Source organism: Gopherus flavomarginatus, chromosome 8 (genome assembly GCF_025201925.1).
Source record: "Gopherus flavomarginatus isolate rGopFla2 chromosome 8, rGopFla2.mat.asm, whole genome shotgun sequence".
In the NCBI taxonomy this organism is placed as follows: domain Eukaryota; kingdom Metazoa; phylum Chordata; order Testudines; family Testudinidae; genus Gopherus; species Gopherus flavomarginatus.
Window position 1 is genome coordinate 4,303,862 of NC_066624.1, and position 17,963 is coordinate 4,321,824.

Consider the following 17,963-nt stretch of genomic DNA (forward strand, 5'->3'; position numbering starts at 1 on the left):
TCTGCTCCTTCCCTCCAGCCGGTGCTGTTTTCATTTCTACTTGCCCGCAAGCACCATTGGGCTTGGCTCTCTCTGGTAGCCTCACCCTTTTACCTCACAGCCCAACCTTCGAACACAATAACTCTACGACAGATACCTCGGGTTAGTCTAGATCTAGTACCTATCTGTGTTAAATAATAGCCTCTCTCTCCTGGAGCCATCCCTATTTGAACGAGGTTTGCAGCTACATGTTTTTCAATAGTGCACAGCAGAGATAAGAGGGAATGAATCTTCAAACTGACTCATCCCAGGTTTTTCACTTATGTTCATCCAAAGGGAGCTCTCTGAAGTAGGCGATGGTAATCCCAGATATCCTTTATAGTTCTGTTTTCAAAAACGGCTCATGATCATTCACATTTTAGTCACTCCTCTTTGGCAAAGTTTCAGATCATTACATGACACAATTTTCATATATAAAGCAAGTCTTAAAAGCCATGATCAAGAGGTACATTACCATGATGCATTTATGCCAATGGAGTTGTATGGTTAAGTGCTACACACCAAACCGAAAATATATCTCTCAAAGAATAAATAAGCATTGATTAACCATGTGAATTATGTAGATGGGAAAACAAAGCAAGATCAGAGTAATACATTTGCACTAAAGGATCCTTCATTGCCTGTACAAATAACACTGACTGAGTATTATCCAGGAAAAGATTGGATTATTACTTTTTTCACCCAGGAGTGAACATTACATACACTGGAAGAGGACTGTAGTGGTTAGAAGTAGCATAACCAGTATCAGCTACTGGAGGACTGGGGTGGGGGGAGAGGGGGCTCAGAAAACAGAACAGAGAAGAAATTGTTTATTGTTGTTTATTTAAACCCTGGAGCCATTGGAAATGACAGTCTAAATCTCTATGCCTGAAATAGATACTACAACATGTAGGAACTGGAAAATTTATCTGTGCCTTACCTGAAATTTTTCCTTTCTGGAGTAATGAGGTGAATAGATTGATGACACTAGATTTCTGCTCTATGAAGCAATGGATGCAGGAGGAGAGTTTTGGCTCCATGTCTGATGATAGCCTAGGAAAACTCTAAATACTCCATATTCGTAAGGAAAATTAAGCCTTAAGACTAAACAGAGCAAATCTCCTGCTAAGCAAGGAATTTGATGAACAACCAAACTGTCAGTGCCAATTAATAATCCCATAGCTTTTCCCAATTAGCAGCCCATTCAAGGTAGGCTGGGTCTGTGGCTCTCATGACTCCAAGAAAGAAAATTTTCAGGTAAGGCAGAGATAAATTTTCCTACTCTTATTCATAAGGTCTACAGAGCCGTGACATTGGGATTTACATAGGGGAGGAATGGGCGAACCATACACAGTTACATACCGATGCAAAAAGGGGCTTATCCTTTCCTAATAATTACTGGAATCCTACAGTAAGGAGCACCCCTCTCTGGAAATCAGAAGCAAATGCCTGGACGTCCAACTTGGAGAATATGGAGAACATATGAACAGATGAGCAGGTGACTGTTCTACACATTTACTCATATGACGCATATGATCTTTCTACTCATGAAGTTGCCATAGCTCAACGAGTGCCCCTTATTTTGGAAGATGGAGTTACACTTTCTGACTTCTATGCTATGAGGTACACTAGCTTAGCCACCTGGAAAATGGAAATTGTTGAAGCTTTCTTTCCTTTTGACACCGGAATAGAAAACACGAACAACGCATGAACCTTTCTGAACTGAGCAGTGCGGTGGATATTCTTTTGAGAGCTCTGTGCACGTCCAAAGTATGCCACAGTTTCAATATGGGGAGCGTCAGAACTGGGCAGAATGCTAGAATGACAATTTCCAAGTCATTTCCTGTGCTCTATGAAGCCTGGGACTAATCTTTGCTATGAACATGGTGTCTGTTCTGAGTACCCACTTGATCTTTAAGAAAGGTGCAATATTGATTGAAATTCCAGGAAAAACAGCTTCAAGTCAGACACTATGTATGCTGACAGAACTGCTATCGAAAGGGCCATTTTAATGGTTAGAAAGTAATGAAACACCTTTGGGAGTGGTTCAAATGGAGATCCTGTAATGGCATTGGGAACCAGGCTAAGATCCCAGGAAAGAACTCCGTGAACTTCAGGACAATGTAGCAGAGATGCTGCCAGCAAAAAAACCAACCAACCAACCAAAAAATGCTTGACATCTGCGCAAGAGGAAATGCACTACTTTCCCACTGCATTCAGAATGCTGGACACAGCAGCAACTTGGCCTTTAAGTGTCTGAATTGCCAGGCCCAGCCTGAGTCCAACTTGTAGAAATTCAAGAATCCATGATACTGATGTAGACATACGGTGAGACCTTTGTCTCGATACCAATGGGCCTTTGAATATACTCTTAACAGATTTATTTCTGGAAGCTAAAAGCACGGATATTCCCTCTTCTGAACACTTTCTTTGGATTAAGATGCTTCGTTCCAGAGCAAGGCTCAGCTGGACTGGATTCTGATACATGATTCTTAATGGGTTAGAAGGAGAAGACTGAGATGATGCTGGTCAGGACCTGACTGTCTGTAGGACCTGTATGTGATAAACATCTCCCCTGGTTAGAAACGCTGAGTCCCTGACCACCTGGAAAAAGTAGCCAAATTTATCTGTGGCAGTGATAAATGGGGCACACTGAGGATCCTTCTGGCCTTATAAATGGAGGTTGGGGTGGGGGGGTTAGAAAGAAAGGGTGCACCACAAGGCCTCTTCTTCCATTAGGCAAACAATAACTTGGACATTAGGACATGGTGACTGACAACGAGATCCCGATACTTTCCTTGTCTTTTCAGCATGGTGGAAAACATCTATCCCACCACTTACACCTTCCCAGGGTGCATGAGGAGGGATACACATTATCCTCATGCATGCATGCATATATAGCTTGGCTAGAGCATATGTAGTCCTCATAACCCGTAAGTTTACAATACTCTGAATACTCTTGCCTGAAAGAGTCTATTTTCTGGGCAGGTCTTTTAGTATATCTTACTATACGAGTCTCTGAGCACTGACCTCCTTCCCTCCCCTAAGGAGGACATATTTCCTCTGTGAGGTAGGAGTGGGAGGTGGTGTACGCATACCTACAGGAATCTGCACAGGCCTATAGCCATGTCTTCCATGCTGCAATCCAGACAAATGAGCTGGGGAACTCTGCACTGATTATTATCCCCCAGGCAGCACTCCATGAAGATGAGCAGAGGAACCAGGCCCTGAGGGTTACACCTGCACTCCACAGATGCACCTGTCTCGAGCTAAACAGATTTCATCCTTTCTGCTTCTCAGAGGAATCTCCTGAATCAGAGTCTTTATAAGACAAAAGTAAGGATCTGTCAGAGAGCACGACTCAATACTGGCAAGTGTTGGATGCACAGCACAAACAGAGTTCTTCAGACGCCTCTTCTGCACTTATGGACAACTGGTGGCCTTCAGGGGACTGACTTGTATACAGTCCTCACCCAGAAGACTTCCTCCCTCCACCCTTGCAAAACTCTGATAAAGGCCCAGCTTTCACAAGGTATTTGGGGGGTTCTGCACTCAGCAGTGCAATGCCTAACTGATTCAGGAGCCTAAGTCATTTTCAAAAAGGATTTAGGCACTTCACAATCAAAATCCCATTGACTGTCAGTATGATTTTGGCTTCCAAGTGCCTAAATCCCTTCTGAAAATAAACTTAAGACATGGTAATGCTAATGCAGAAACCCCAAATACCTTATAAAATTTGGGTCTTAGTCTAATTTGGCAGAGCACAATGCGAAGAGAGGATGGCAGAAAAACAAAAACTCGGTTCTGATGCTTCAAAATATCTAGCCTTAAAGTTTTAGCATGAGAAGACGATCTTCCACAAGAAAGCTTCTCTTGGGCAAGCAGCAGTGCCTCTATATACTGGGAAGTGGTAGAGCAACACAGAAGAACCAGATCAGATGATTTATGGTAAGAAAACTAACAACAGGCAACAGTAAAGGTGTCATCTGCTAGTCAGATGGTTTCTACTTCCATAAAGTTATTCTGGGGAGAACTCAACTTCCCAAATCCAGAGAAGGGGAATTTAAACATGACCAAGTTCAGTTTTTCGTTTCGCAAAAAATTCCTTGTTTCATTCCGTTCAGGGGTAAGCACCAGTGCCATCTCACTGCCTGTCAAAGATCAGTCACAAGATACCATTAAGCCTCAAACCACTTACAAACCTCTTTCCTTCAAGACTGCATTTCATCTGTTTCAGTACCTACGCCTGAGAGTTCTTGCACTTCCCAATCAACCACTCGAGCACCATGCGGCTGTGATATGAATTTGACTGCCGTTCTCACACACACTTCACTTGATCTCATTTCTCTCTTGATGTTTCATGTGTTTGGTAGATTTTTGCATACAGCTTTCCACGTTTCAGCAGAAGACTCAGTAGGATAGACGTCAACACGCTTTTGCATCCTTCCTTCCCTATCTTTGCAAACAGTAGGTCTGACTAATATAGAAGGGAGGAGATCTGTTTAATTTGTGAAAACCAGCACAAAACCAGTGCTATATTTAAACCTCAACCTGTAGTGATCTCTTTGGAAGTCATGACAAAATAGTTACTCACCTTCTGGTAACTGTTGTTCTTCGAGATGTGTTGTTCATGTCCACTCCAACCAGGTGAGTGCGCGCCGTGTGCACGCCAGCTGGAAGATTTTGCCCTTAGCTGTGTCCGTAGGGTTGGCCTGGGCGCCCCCTAGAGTCGCACCTTAATGGTGCCCAATATTGCGCCCTGTTGACCCCCATCCCTTCAGTTCCTTCTTGCCGGCTGCTCCGATAGAGGGGTAAGGAGGGCAGGTAGGTATTGGAATGGACATGAACAACAGATCTCGAAGAACAACAGTTACGAGAAGGTGAGTAACTCTTTTCTTCTTCCAGTGCTTGTTCATGTCCATTCCAATCAGGTGACTCACAAGCCAAAGTTCAGAAGGTGGGATCGGAGTCATCTACTGATTGGAGCACGTCTCATCTACATCGTCTCTGGCCTGTTGTGTGATGTCATAGTGCGTCATGAAAGTGTGTATCGAGGACCGCATTGCCATTCTGCAGATTTCCTGTGTCCAAAGCGCTTGCAGCTAAGAGCGAGGGATGTTCCAGCTAGCCGTCACCAGTCGTGTGAAGGAACTGAAGGGGTGGGGAGTCGGTAGGGCACTATATTGGGCGCCATGAAGAAGTGACTCCAGGGGGCGCCCATGCTGACCCTCTGGATGCTGCTAAGGGAAAAATCTTCTGGCAGGCATGCACACAAACAAGCATTCGAAAAAGAAGGTATTACAGAACTATCAGAAGAGAGACTGCTTTTAGAGTTGCCACTACAGGGGTGTGGGTGGGGGTAGAATCTGTCTATCCAAATTATGGCATTTTGTTACCTTTTGAAAGTGTACAGAAACAAGCAGGGATAATTTATAAGAGACTGTTAGGATGCAGATTTTAAATAATTACACCTCACTGCCACAACAACAAATGCTTAAGTGCTGGGTAGCACTGCAAAGAAAAGCTTATCAAACTGCTGGCAAAAGGCCAGTACCAAGTCCAGCCCAACAGTCCAGTCTACAGGATGTGCCAAATGCCGTCACGGCAATTCTTCACAAGCTTTTAATGCTCACTCGGCAATGCCAGGTGCAAGCCCCGAAAACACAATTGTATGTAACAGTAAACCCAGATATTCCGTGCTGAGTCTGTGTTTATCTTGGAAAGAAATTCCAGTTCATTCAAACTCTGCTCCAGAGTGACCCTCAAAACCAAATAATCTCTTATCTAATAAAACTGAGTTCCCAAAGAAAGCTTTATTTGCTGAAGACGATTTCCTTTAGCCGATCTGAGCTCAGGTGGTACACTGTGCTGCATACACTTTGTAAAAGCTGACAATGGGAGTCACTCCACTCCAAGCCCTTTCTTTAATCCCGTGAAATTTATTTACTCTCTTATGCTGTTTCATGCCACAACAGCAACCCGTCGCACTGTGGGTTCAGCATGTAAATTACAATTTCGCCTGTTTCTACACTTCAAACGTGAGGATTAAAAAAGTTAACAACAGATGTGTCTTGTCACCCATCTAAGCATTGGTCACAAGCTTGCATCTTGTGAACTGATTCTCACTCACTCACACACACACACTTGACAAGTAAACAATTCAATTACTCAAAAACATTTAATCTATTCTCTGTATCAACACTAAGGTGGATAAATTAATGTTTGTTGGGGGGGGTGTTTGAACCGATGTCTTTTTAAGACAATTAAAAAAAATTAAAACACTTATTTATACATTGCTAGTTTCTTTCTTTCCGCTTTATAGTCTTAAATTGCTAAAGCAGGTATTTTATATTTGCTTCTTTAATTTATTGCCTAATTATTAGTGACATTTCTGATTTTACATGGAAATTTCTTCTGCTAAGAAGCTTCACATTAAAATGCTCACGTAGGTTGGAAAGAGACAAGCATTAACACCCTTACTGTGAACACCACAACTCAAACACAAAGCTGATAGGCAAATAGCCCATGCTATATTTGCAGCCACCACCACCTTCTGATAGATTGAGCTTCCACAAGTCAAGAAAGCTACAATTCTTCAACCAGGCTATACTACTCCATCAGGGCTTGCAGTCTGAAGTCTTTGGGACTTGTGATTTATCCCTTAAATGCTTTTGAAAAATCCCACCTTTAGATGGCTAAATATGGGGTTAGCAACCTAACTTGATTGCCTGTGTATTTTTTAAAAAGGGGCTCAATCTACATTACCTTGCATTCCTAACACTGAAACAATTGTCTTTTGTACTGACCTTCGTCACAATAAAGATCCAGTTTTAGTCCTGATGTTGTAAACACTTATGCACATGCGTCACTTTAACCCAAGTAATCCCACTAGAGTCAATCACGTATGTTGCTTTACTTACATAATCTGATTAAGCGTTTGCAGGATCAAGACATTATTTTTCAATATTTTGTTTTTTACCCATAGCAGTTTTGTCAAATTCATAAGACACCTTACCCATCGTAGCATTTTAAAAAAACCAAACGGCATTTATAATTCAGTTCCTTATAAATTCTAATCTGAAATTTTAATTGCACAAATTTTCATATTGGCTTTATACCACTTCAATCTGATTTAAGTCAACAATTTACCATCACTCCACTCTGTCACACTGAATAGCACTTTACTCAGCAAGTAGTCGCAATGCAACTACTTGCAGAGTAGGATACTATTCAATAGGGAGTAAGAGTGGAAGAATCTGACACTACACCAATCTGTAAGAAAGTTAAAAAGGACAGTGTAATATGAAGCAGATTTTTAACAAATTCTCTTATCTGTTACTGACACCTTGTTTTATAAAAGTGACAGGACTTAAAAAAATCTTTCCACATTAATGCTGATTGTTTCTTTTTGGATTTCATTTAAACCTGTGCAAGGAGAATAGATCTGTCAAGTTTAATCTTCAGTTGCTTCTCATAGAGCTGCCATTCTGGGGGCAGAGACCGCAGGAGAATATTTAAAATCAAACATTTTAAAATAAATCCAATGAAAATATTGCACTTAATCTTCAGGGTTCCTCAACCAGTTCTTTTACAAAAACTAAATTTGGCCTCCCATTAAATTATGATCTACTCTGAGAAAAGCTAGGAAAGTGAAACACCTTTCTCTACGAAACGAATAACTGTTTTGTTTAAAAAAAAATCATGAAATTAAGTCATATAAACTCCAAACCCATTTTGTTTAAAGTAGAATCCAACAGTCATTACTTATACAAGCAGACAAAAAATAAGATGTTCTTCATTTTGTAGACAGGAATGTGGTTTCACTTTTACAATTTTTCCTTGTCCCAGTGCGAGTATAGAACCACTGTCCTGTCAAACATTGGTTCCAAAGTTAAGTACATTAACAAAAGAGAAGATTGAGATGTTTCCATTAAAAAAAAAAAAAAAAAACCATTCCAGTAAAAGTATTTTGGAATTAAACCTTCCTTTGCAATATTTAACTAACACTACTGCCCCTGTTAGTACAGGTGTAGTTACGAAGGAAGCTGACTTCATCGCAGGATTCAGACCCCTGGGGTCTGGTGCAGCTATAGAAGTTAAAGGAATTACTTTGCATCTCCTCATCATTTTTTGCCTGTGATAAGGTTTTGTGTAGTTTTTTGAGGTTATACTCACTAACACGGAAGTGACAGTTCAATACTGCACATCAGGCCCAATTCCTTACCTATAGGTTTCCATTTTCTATGCAGGCAGATGTCAAACTGACAGAGAAATAGCAAAACTCTTGGGATTCAACACATTATTTGTTCTACCCACCTAGTTTAGTATTATTTCATCCTATGTAAAGCAGCATGCTATCTTAATGGACAGTTAGCTTGATATGCCTCCATCGTCTTAGCCTGCCTCACATAAAACTATTAAAGTCAAGGCAAGGTATTTTTTTGTCTAATGGTAATCATGTGATGTGAGCAAGTGAGGCTAGAAAATTTGATAGTGCGCATCCCTCCTCTCCCCGTTTAATTTCTGGCAACTACTGATGGAACCCGAGAATCCATGTGAAAGCATATCAGAGCTCATAACTCAGATTCAGAATACGAAGCAGATGGCATTTCAGCAAAGGCTTCTGACCGGCTAGAAAAGGGAATCTCTCCACAGAGATGAAGTTATTTCATTAATGCTTTTGCAAACCTATAAGGAAAGCCAACGCCTACTTCTTGCACCACTAAAATAGAATGTCACTGTTCTGGATGATGTTTTCTTCAACAACAACAAAGCATTCTTTTAAATAAATACTCCCCCACGTCTAAGTACAGTGACTAGACAATATTCCCTTTTAATTTCATCATGAACAATTAGTGCTTTAAAATAGAATTCTGTTTTAGAGACCAAGCTTAACATTTGCCTTCCTTTTGCCCATTGGAGAGAGAAAACTTGGGTCTTCAAAATATCTCAGTACAAACATAAAAACGCAAACCAAAGCAAGCCACGTACATGCAGACTCACATGTAGCCTAGTAAATCCGCAATGACTACTGCTACAACATACTTTGAAAGTTATGCCTCGTATGGTCCCTCAGATGGTCTATTGGGCCGGTACAAGAGGCACAGATGCGACCACATTCTTGGCAGGACCAGTCAGGGTCATCTTTGATGTGGAGTCCTGGCTTGGTATTGTTTTCTACATTGATGTCTGCCCTTGGCACACAAATACAATGCCTTGTGCACGGCTGCCCTCCATTTCGCGCTGTTGCTTGCAACTTGCTCCAAGGATGACATGGCAATGCCCTTGCGTTGAGACCCTGCCCTTCACAACATCGGCAGATTTCTTCCAGTCCCTTCAGCTGGGTTTTCTGGAGCTCAGTTGCCCACGAAGTATCAGCTTTTGCTAGTCTCTTCTAAAAGCAGCCAAGTGACAAGGCCAGATCATTTAATTTCAATTGTGATTTTCACGGCGAACGTTTGCTCAGAGATCTCAATGTCCAGTGTATGGGTCTGTCTGTCAAGCTATCTGGGGCGAATACGTTTTGGACATACTCTCCATAATCCACAGCAGAATCCCAACCAAAGTTACTGGGAGGTCTGCACAAAGGAAGGTACAACCATTCAGTAATCGAGCTCTCAGTTCCTGTTTACTCAGCACCTTTTGATCACATTCAGCATCATGAAGTGGGAAATATGGTTGCCTTTAGCAGCACTTTTATTTCTGCCTTTTCCTACCCTCCTTTCATGTGCGAATACCTGGTCCACCTTCAGCTGTCAGGAGGGAGATGGGGAAGTACAGCCAGCAAAATGGCTCTTTGGAGCCCTATTCATTCCAAACCCTGTGTCTGGGGAGGTCCAAGGAGCAGCTGTCTTTCCAAGTGTAACACGTCACCTCATGATTCACGGATACCTCATTAAAGATGCTGCAGTTTGTGACAGAGGAGTTTGGAGAAAGAATCCAGCAGATTATCTACAATGAAAATGGCTAGCACTTTAACAACTATTTTAGATGGATGTTTTAAAGAAAATTTACTCCATGCTCCCCTACACACTTCATCAGTTATTGTTGCAAGTTACAAACCCATTCCACCAACAAAGCATTGTGGGAGTTTCTTCTTCACTTGTAATTTCCTTGTATGTATTAGCTGATGTCACAAGGTAGGCATGTCATTAAAAGAAACACTGTGCCCATTCCATACATCTCATCTGGACTTCAAATTCTAATGCAATTTCTGATATAAGATTTTGACGTAAAGTTCTCCATCTACAAATTCAAACTGCTATGTTTTTAAAATAAAACAAACACGATTTCCTAAGAGTTGAATAAGCCTATTTCAAGAAAAAAACCTGCTTTTATTGACATATAACTCTTGCTGCTCCAAGAGCATGTACATGTGCAGCTGAAACGTTATATGAGCATGTATTCCATTTTCATAATTCACCACAAGCATTGGAAAGGTCGAATACCATGGCGGCGGACAAATGCTGAAAAACTGACTTATCAATGAAAAATTTCAGAGGGTTGCAGTAGCACGGCTCAGAAAAACAGTTTACTGCATGTGAACATTAATATAAAAGATACTAATATACAACATTTGATCAGCCATTTCTCTTGTAAAACAAAAACTGAAAATCCAAACTAGCAAATTACTAAATTGCTTCTATGATTACCAAGAAAGAAGAAAAACATTTTTTCCACAGGTACAATGCAAAGAAGAGATACTATAAATCAAAAACCTGCTCAGGATACCATGTCTTTACTGAAGCAACTTCCTAACTCATTTTGAATTCATTGTTAAAAAAAATAATGGAAAGAGATAGCTTGGATGAAACGTATGCAAGAGCATCCCTCAAGTATCTTTTAAAAGAAATTGCGACATATCCAACAGATCAGTTCTTTTAAACTCTTCAGCGTTATTTGTTTAAAGTTTATATCATATTTCTGAATGACACACAGCTGTTGTTTCCCTATTTGTGAGACAGAGCAACTTTAAAACCTCACACTGTAGCGCCATAGGGAATTCAGCTCTTCGGAGCTCTGCAAACAATGATTTTGCTACCAACCGCTCATTTAGCTTTAGCCTCAGGTCTCTAATACACACTCATTTCTGACTCTCAGGGTATGTCTTCACTACTTGCTGGATTGGCGGGTAGCGATCAATCCAGCGGGTACTGATTTATCGCGTCTAGTCTAGACGTGATTAAATCGACTCCCGAGCGTTCTCCCGTTGACTCCTGTACTCCAGCGCCACCAGAGGGGCAGGCAGAGTCTACGGGGGAGAGGCAGCAGTCGACTCACCATGGTGAAGACACCACAGTGAGTCGATCTAAGTATGTTGACTTCAGCTATGTTATTCACATAGCTGAAGCTGCGTAACTTAGACTGATTCCCTCCCCCCCGCCAGTGTAGACCAGGACTCAGTCTCAAACCATTTTTTATATTTCAGTCTTCGGGTTCAACTGACCCCTCATCATGCCAGCATGAACTCAAAACACATACACTGAATTCTCTCTGGTTAACTCTCTGTTCATTTGCACAGTGCATGTAACCACTAGAGAAGTGTTAAAATCCCTCTGTGCACTTTGCCCTTGAAGGCAACGTTGCACAAGCAAACTGATAAATAAGCAAAGTATCATGAACCATGCCAAGAAGAGTGGGATAACAGAAAGATATTTAGTACAGCACTGAGAGAGTGAGTGAGTGAGTGTGTGTCTGTGTGTCTCAGTCATATGTTATTAATTAAGGGAACATTTCTTAAGTTTACAAATTGCAAAATATCAAGTTCTAGTCCTCCTTAGTCACACACTGCTCTGGCTTATATTTTTTCCCCCTCTTCCCTTAAATAAAAAAAAAGGACCTCATGGTTATGGCAGGAAATGTCAGTATTCGGCAGCAATTTAACCCTGTTGATTTCAATGTTTGTCAAGGGCTCAATAATAGACACGCAATTGCATGATGGCCAGATTTTCCTCCCTCAGCTGCTAAGGGGGATTGAGGATAGAGAAGCACATTCCAGTCTTCAAGAGATGATCAAAAGATCAGAAGCCTAATTTAATAATTGTTAATAGCCAAACTGGTAAAAGTCAACTGCAGAGTAAAACAGCTGCCTATGCCTAGAAATGTTTTTTTCCTTCAGCTAATATTCTTTCTTGCTATTGTTCAGAACCTATTTAGGGAATTTTGTACTTTAGGCCCAAAGGATGAAATCCTTTGACTCTACAGGAAGTATCAGCAGCATTTCCTACGTACGGTTTGGAGATTATTTTACAGTTCCTCTCTAAATTACACATGTTACAAACAGGAATGAAACATGTTCCTGTGAAAATGGACACAGTCACTATCATAGCTATATTAGAACAGCAGCAGCATGTGGCTTTTCAGTGCATTCGGTTCAGGAAAAATGTTTTCACTAATTGTCTTCATTTGCAGAATTTTAGCTTCAAAAATTAATGTATTTTGCCCCTTCCAGTGTTACCTCTCTTTTCCCTCACCCAAGACAATCACATTCCAAATTCATGTTTCTTCCTTAGAAAAGATGTGAGAATATATAGAGTATTTAAACAGTAATCCAGTCCACACTACAATAAAGGTCTCTCTGCTCTCGTCTACAGCACTATGCGGAAGCGAAAACAGCTGAGCTTCACAACAGTGATTCTCTCTTATCTGGAGAATTCTCAACTAAGCATTTTTCCAATGTCTTGGTTACACAAAAAGAGCATAAAGACTGCATTAATTTTCACTACTCTGGCCATTTTTGTTCAGCAAAAATAGGAGATTTAACCCTCAGGTATCAAGTTAATTCACATTATGAACAAATGCCCCATCTTTTCTTGAGTTAGTAAAACACTAGGCAAACAACAAAAGTTAACGGAGCAATTACATAGAGCTCAGTAATGTTGAATTAAGCTGTAAATAACGTGGAAAACAAAAAAAACCTCACCAAATGTTGTGAAAATATTTCACAAAAATATTTTATTTCATAGACTTTTCTACCACATATTGCAGAAACAAGTTATGTTTCCACTGAAAAAAGACCAAAATATTATAGAAAGGTATTACACCTTGAATCACTGCAAGTAACTATACGACTCTGGAGTTAACTGTAAGGCATTCATCAGCATGCACTGCTATCATTGCTTATGAAAGGAAATCTGCTGTACAATTTGCAATGGGAAATTCTAAAATGTAACCCAACGGTGATTCTCTGGAGAGAACTATTTTTGCAGCTGAATATTTTCCTGCTTAACCTTGTAAACTTAAGCAATTAATTCTAGAATCCAGTGCAATTCTATACTCAAGGAGCTTCAAAGGCAAAAATTCATGATGCCACCTCGAGTTCATGAGTTTGATTCACAACAGATGCAGGAACTGTAGCCGTGGTTACAGTGTTGAGTCACAAGACATTCCAATCAATTCTGATCAGACAGAATATAAAAGGTAAACAACATCTCTCACTCAGACACATTTACTGTCAATCAAGTCAGGGTGTGATCCTGAACTCCTTATCCAGATATACTACACTGGTTAGCTCATAGGTTAATTCCAGTGAGACGTCTAAGTATGCAATGCCAATAGTCTTCATTACAGAACACGGAAATTGCTCTCCATCATTTCCCGCATACCTAAATAATATTCACAGTGAATTTAGTGACACTGAAAGATGCCAGCATGAAAGCAATTGAAACTTAAGCCCTTGGCCAACAAAGCACGCTCAGCAGACTTTGCAAGCTTCCCCCATCCTACCTGGTCAAGTTCCCTTAACCTTGACCTGAAGTAGAGAAAGAACCTCAGTCTCCCTCCTACCACCACCACCCACACCACCACCCGCCATCCAGTCCTTGGACTTTCCATTTGAAGTTATGGGAGACCTTGAACAGGCCTTGAATATCATCAGCTGAAGTGTCTACATATTGTAGAGTTATGTACAGCGAAGTATCACTCCATGAAAGAAAAGTATAAGCCATGGGGAAATTTCTATATAGTATTAATCTTGTTGTAAAAAGACAGACAGACACTTTCAAGATGTCCAAATAAGTAAAACTGCTTGTAATTTATTTATATCCTTCCTCTGAAACTTGGAAAACAAGATGTTCCCTTATTAACATTTTTTCCCTCTCTCTTTCTCTCTCTCTCACACAGGTTTATCAAAGGGTGGAATATATTTAAGGGAGTTTTGGTTGTTTAGTTTTTGCTTAAGAAAAATGAGAGTCTAGAAGCAAATTTTAGGGTTGCTGTATCTTAATATTGTCCTTGTAAGTAAAAGCAATTGGAATGATTACTTCCCTTACAGAATACTATTTGTGTTGCTTCCAATATTATATTTGCAGTTTTAAGCACATCTACAGGATATTTCAAGAGGATATTTAAGCACATCTACAGGATATTTAAACACTTCTGTCACTTGTAGCGTGATTCAAACTTGTCTACCTTGCTTTATAGCTTAACTAGCTTTCAGTATGGTTTAGCAGACACTTTGTAACCAGGTAGATGAGAAGAGAATTCCCCTATGTGATTAAGTGTTGATATTAGATTTTCCAGTCTCTGGGAAATACATTTACATTTAACTTGAAATCACTGGTATTTGTTACTATACACGATCGCCTTACAAGGTTCCTCTAACAAGTCAGATTTAATAAAAAAGCATCTTTAACCATTTCCAAGTGTTTTATGTAAGGCAATGGAAGCAATCATTGAACTGTTTTAGTCATTTAACATTTGAAAGTAATGCACAAATCTAATTTAAAAATTCTTATACAAGATAAGATATTCAAATAAGAGATTGTTGAAGAAATTCTTCAAAGACTATACTTGAGGAGTTCGAAGTAACAAATACATTGTTTGCACAGCATCTACCATGGTGGAGTCCTGGTCCACCACTGGGATTCTTAGGTGCTATCACAATATAAATAGCTAGTAGTGAAAGTCCGACTTTCACACAGTGAAGTCACACAGGTAAAAATGCTTAAAATGGCTGAAAGTTAAACATTGAACTGGAAAAGACTGCAAAACCCAGTGACAACTGAACCAGAGGCTAACTACACAAAAGAGAGTTCTCAGCCATGCTGGTAGTTGGTTCCATCACTTCAGACTGACTCAACAGACATTTTAGGCTTCAGAGTAATGCAAGGAGTGGTCATTCGGAAATCATCTTATACAAATAATTTTGTTTCAATTAGTCATTTTAATTGCCACTTGTGCCTGTTAAATGGAACCTAAGTCAGGAGTTCAGAAGAAATACAAGAAGCTGACTGAACATCATCAGTTATTTGAATTTGAATTACCAGGCAACGGACACTCTACTGCCATGCAGCCAATATCCTTATAATATGACACCGTTCAACTCAGACTCATTCAACCTCCACCTTCCATTTTCAGACATGTAGGACCTGAGCCAGCAAAGTATTTAAGCACGGGCTTAACCTGAAGTTCGTGCCTAAGTGCTCTGCCGAACTGGGGCCGTTGTGAGCAATGTCACTCCAACACCTGCCAACCAGGCTCCCCCTGGTAGGAGAGTAAGTATCAAACTTAGCTCACCGCAGACACTTTGGTAACGACATCTCTTGCCACTGCCAGGCCTTGTGCAAAAGTGCGGGCAGCCACAAATGCGCGTGTCACTTGTAGTTTTAGTTTCCGCGGTACGTCTCCAAATGGCTTCAACTGCTCTGTGTACTTGCTCACGCATTCGAGGTATTCGTCGGTGAAATGGTACTGTGGGTTCACTAATCGAAACATACGTTCCAGGAGACGCGCCCAGAAGTCATTGAGCATCTCTTCCAGGTTTACGTTTCCACCCACATAGTAGCGCTTCAGCTCTATGAAGAGATCCTTAAAAAGTTCAGAGTTCTGCATGTATAAACGACCATATGTCCGCAAAAACATGTCATTCAAGGATTTCTCTGCATTTTCAAGCAGTTCTTTGAAGAATTCTGGAAAAAAGATAAATGAAAATATAAAATAAACAATTTCAGGTTACTCATTTTCACAGTTCTACAAGCTTTTCAAATATTTCCTTCAATAATTCAACAACAGTAACCGCAAATGAAATTGAAAGCCAAGAACTCTTACTGGAACACCACTTAAGTGTTGAAAGGTCTCCCTTAGAGATGTTCTTATTTTTCATTTCTGTTCATATCTGATAAATGAAAAGGACAGATCCTAAGATATGGATGACTAAAATTCCTTTCTATGCACAACTGAATAGCAAGAGGAAAAAAAACTGGAAAAAGACTGCAGTTTCCTTTTTAAAAGTTATTTTGAAACATGGATCATCATGAAGCGGACACACACACACACACACACACACTTAAAATGGATGTCCATAATATCTGGTTCTTACATTTCAGTATTGCTAACCCCAAATGTTTAAAACAAAATCACAAGTTAGGCTGCAAAAATAATGAGATTCTTTAAGTAAGGCTCTCTTAAACTAAATTCATTTGGGGCTCTTTCACTGCCGGCTGACTCTGAGGCTGTACGCTCTTTAAGGTCCTGATTTTGATTGTGGCTTTTACATGCTACCGAAATGCAAAAATAATGCATTTACACAAGTTGGAATTGGCATAAGAGTTAACGGCTACACCCTCGACATTTACAAAGAGTGCCAGGGGATTTTTAACCGCAACAAATGGATAGGATCTTTTGTTTCATCTCATCCAAAAGCCAGCCTCTCCAACAGTTCAGAGTGTCTAGGCAGCATATAGATCTACTTGCTGGGGGAGGGATAGCTCAGTAGTTTGAGCATTGGCCTGCTAAACCCAGGGTTGTGAGTTCAATCCCTGAGGGGCCATTTAGGGAACTGGGATAAAAATCTGTCTGGGAATTGGTCCTGCTTTGAACAGGGGGTTGGACTAGATGACTTTATGAGGTCCCTTCCAACCCTGACATTCTATGATTCTATGAAAAGAGAGCATGTCATCTACTGAATCACAATAATCACTTCCTAGGTGTTCTGTACAGGCCTCTCATTCAAGTCTTGTTCAGGCCAATGCTGCTTAGCATGTGAGACGTACTGGGATGCCTGTACTGCTGAACCCGTTATCTACTCTTTGGAGAGCTTCAATTCTCCTCTTTTTTTATACCAAGCTCCGCACCAGAGTATCCGAGAACCTGTAATTTGCTGTAAGCCTTACAGTGTGTGTGTTCTCTTCCCAACTCTAACTTGGATTGAGTGGAGGGGTGCCCCTCACACTTGGTGACACTAACCTCAGAATGCATGTAGAAGCCTTCATTTCACTTGATTAAGAGTTACATAAAAATATATACAAATTATATCGTATGGTATATGGCACATGGCCTAATTACACATTTAGCTATTGCAACCACCCAAAAGAAAATCTGTTCCTGCATAAGTGGCGAGACAGTTCGAAGCAAAGGAAAACATGGTATTTATTAGGTCTGATCAAAGAGTGACATCATTGCAAACTGTTTGCCTCCAAGGTCTGAACAGGATACGTGGGGGGCGGGGGGAAGGGGGTGAACATCTATTGGGTTTTGGCCATTATGGGACAATATTGCATTTTACATGGAGTCTGATAATTTGATAGGGGTCAAAAATTTACTTTTCCTCTCCTTACTACAGGGACTGAGTATAATGAAGACTCAGTGATATTTTACTTATCTGCCAAAAATAATTTTATTCACCCCAAGCAAATGGGTGAAGGAGTTTGCAAAGCTGATGAAAAGAACTTCAAATCTCTACTAAAAATAGCAAAATATGGGACAATGAGTTTGAGTCCTAACTTCAAGATGGACTCTGGCTGCACTGACTTTTGCCCTAAACTCAAACAGTATCAAAGAGCATGTCTTCTCTAGCAACATTAAAGCGCTGCCTAGTCGTGCACCAGAGCTCTCCCAGTGCTATTAAAAACCACACACACACACACACACACACACAGCCCTCCATGAGGGGAGTGGCTACCAGCGCTGGTGTACTGTCTACAGTGCCACTTTACAGCGCTGAACCT

The 17,963-nt window shown here is 40.5% G+C and overlaps 1 protein-coding gene across 2 annotated transcripts in view; it reads right to left on the minus strand.

Moving 5' to 3' along the window:
* The window catches only part of GPC4 (glypican 4), a 110,724-nt gene that overhangs the window by 18,061 nt on the left and 74,700 nt on the right, over window positions 1-17,963 (minus strand). For both annotated transcript variants that reach the window (XM_050964412.1, XM_050964413.1), the window contains exon 3: window positions 15,535-15,926. In XM_050964412.1, coding sequence (XP_050820369.1) covers window positions 15,535-15,926 — 392 coding nt within the window. The remainder of the gene's footprint in view (window positions 1-15,534; window positions 15,927-17,963) is intronic.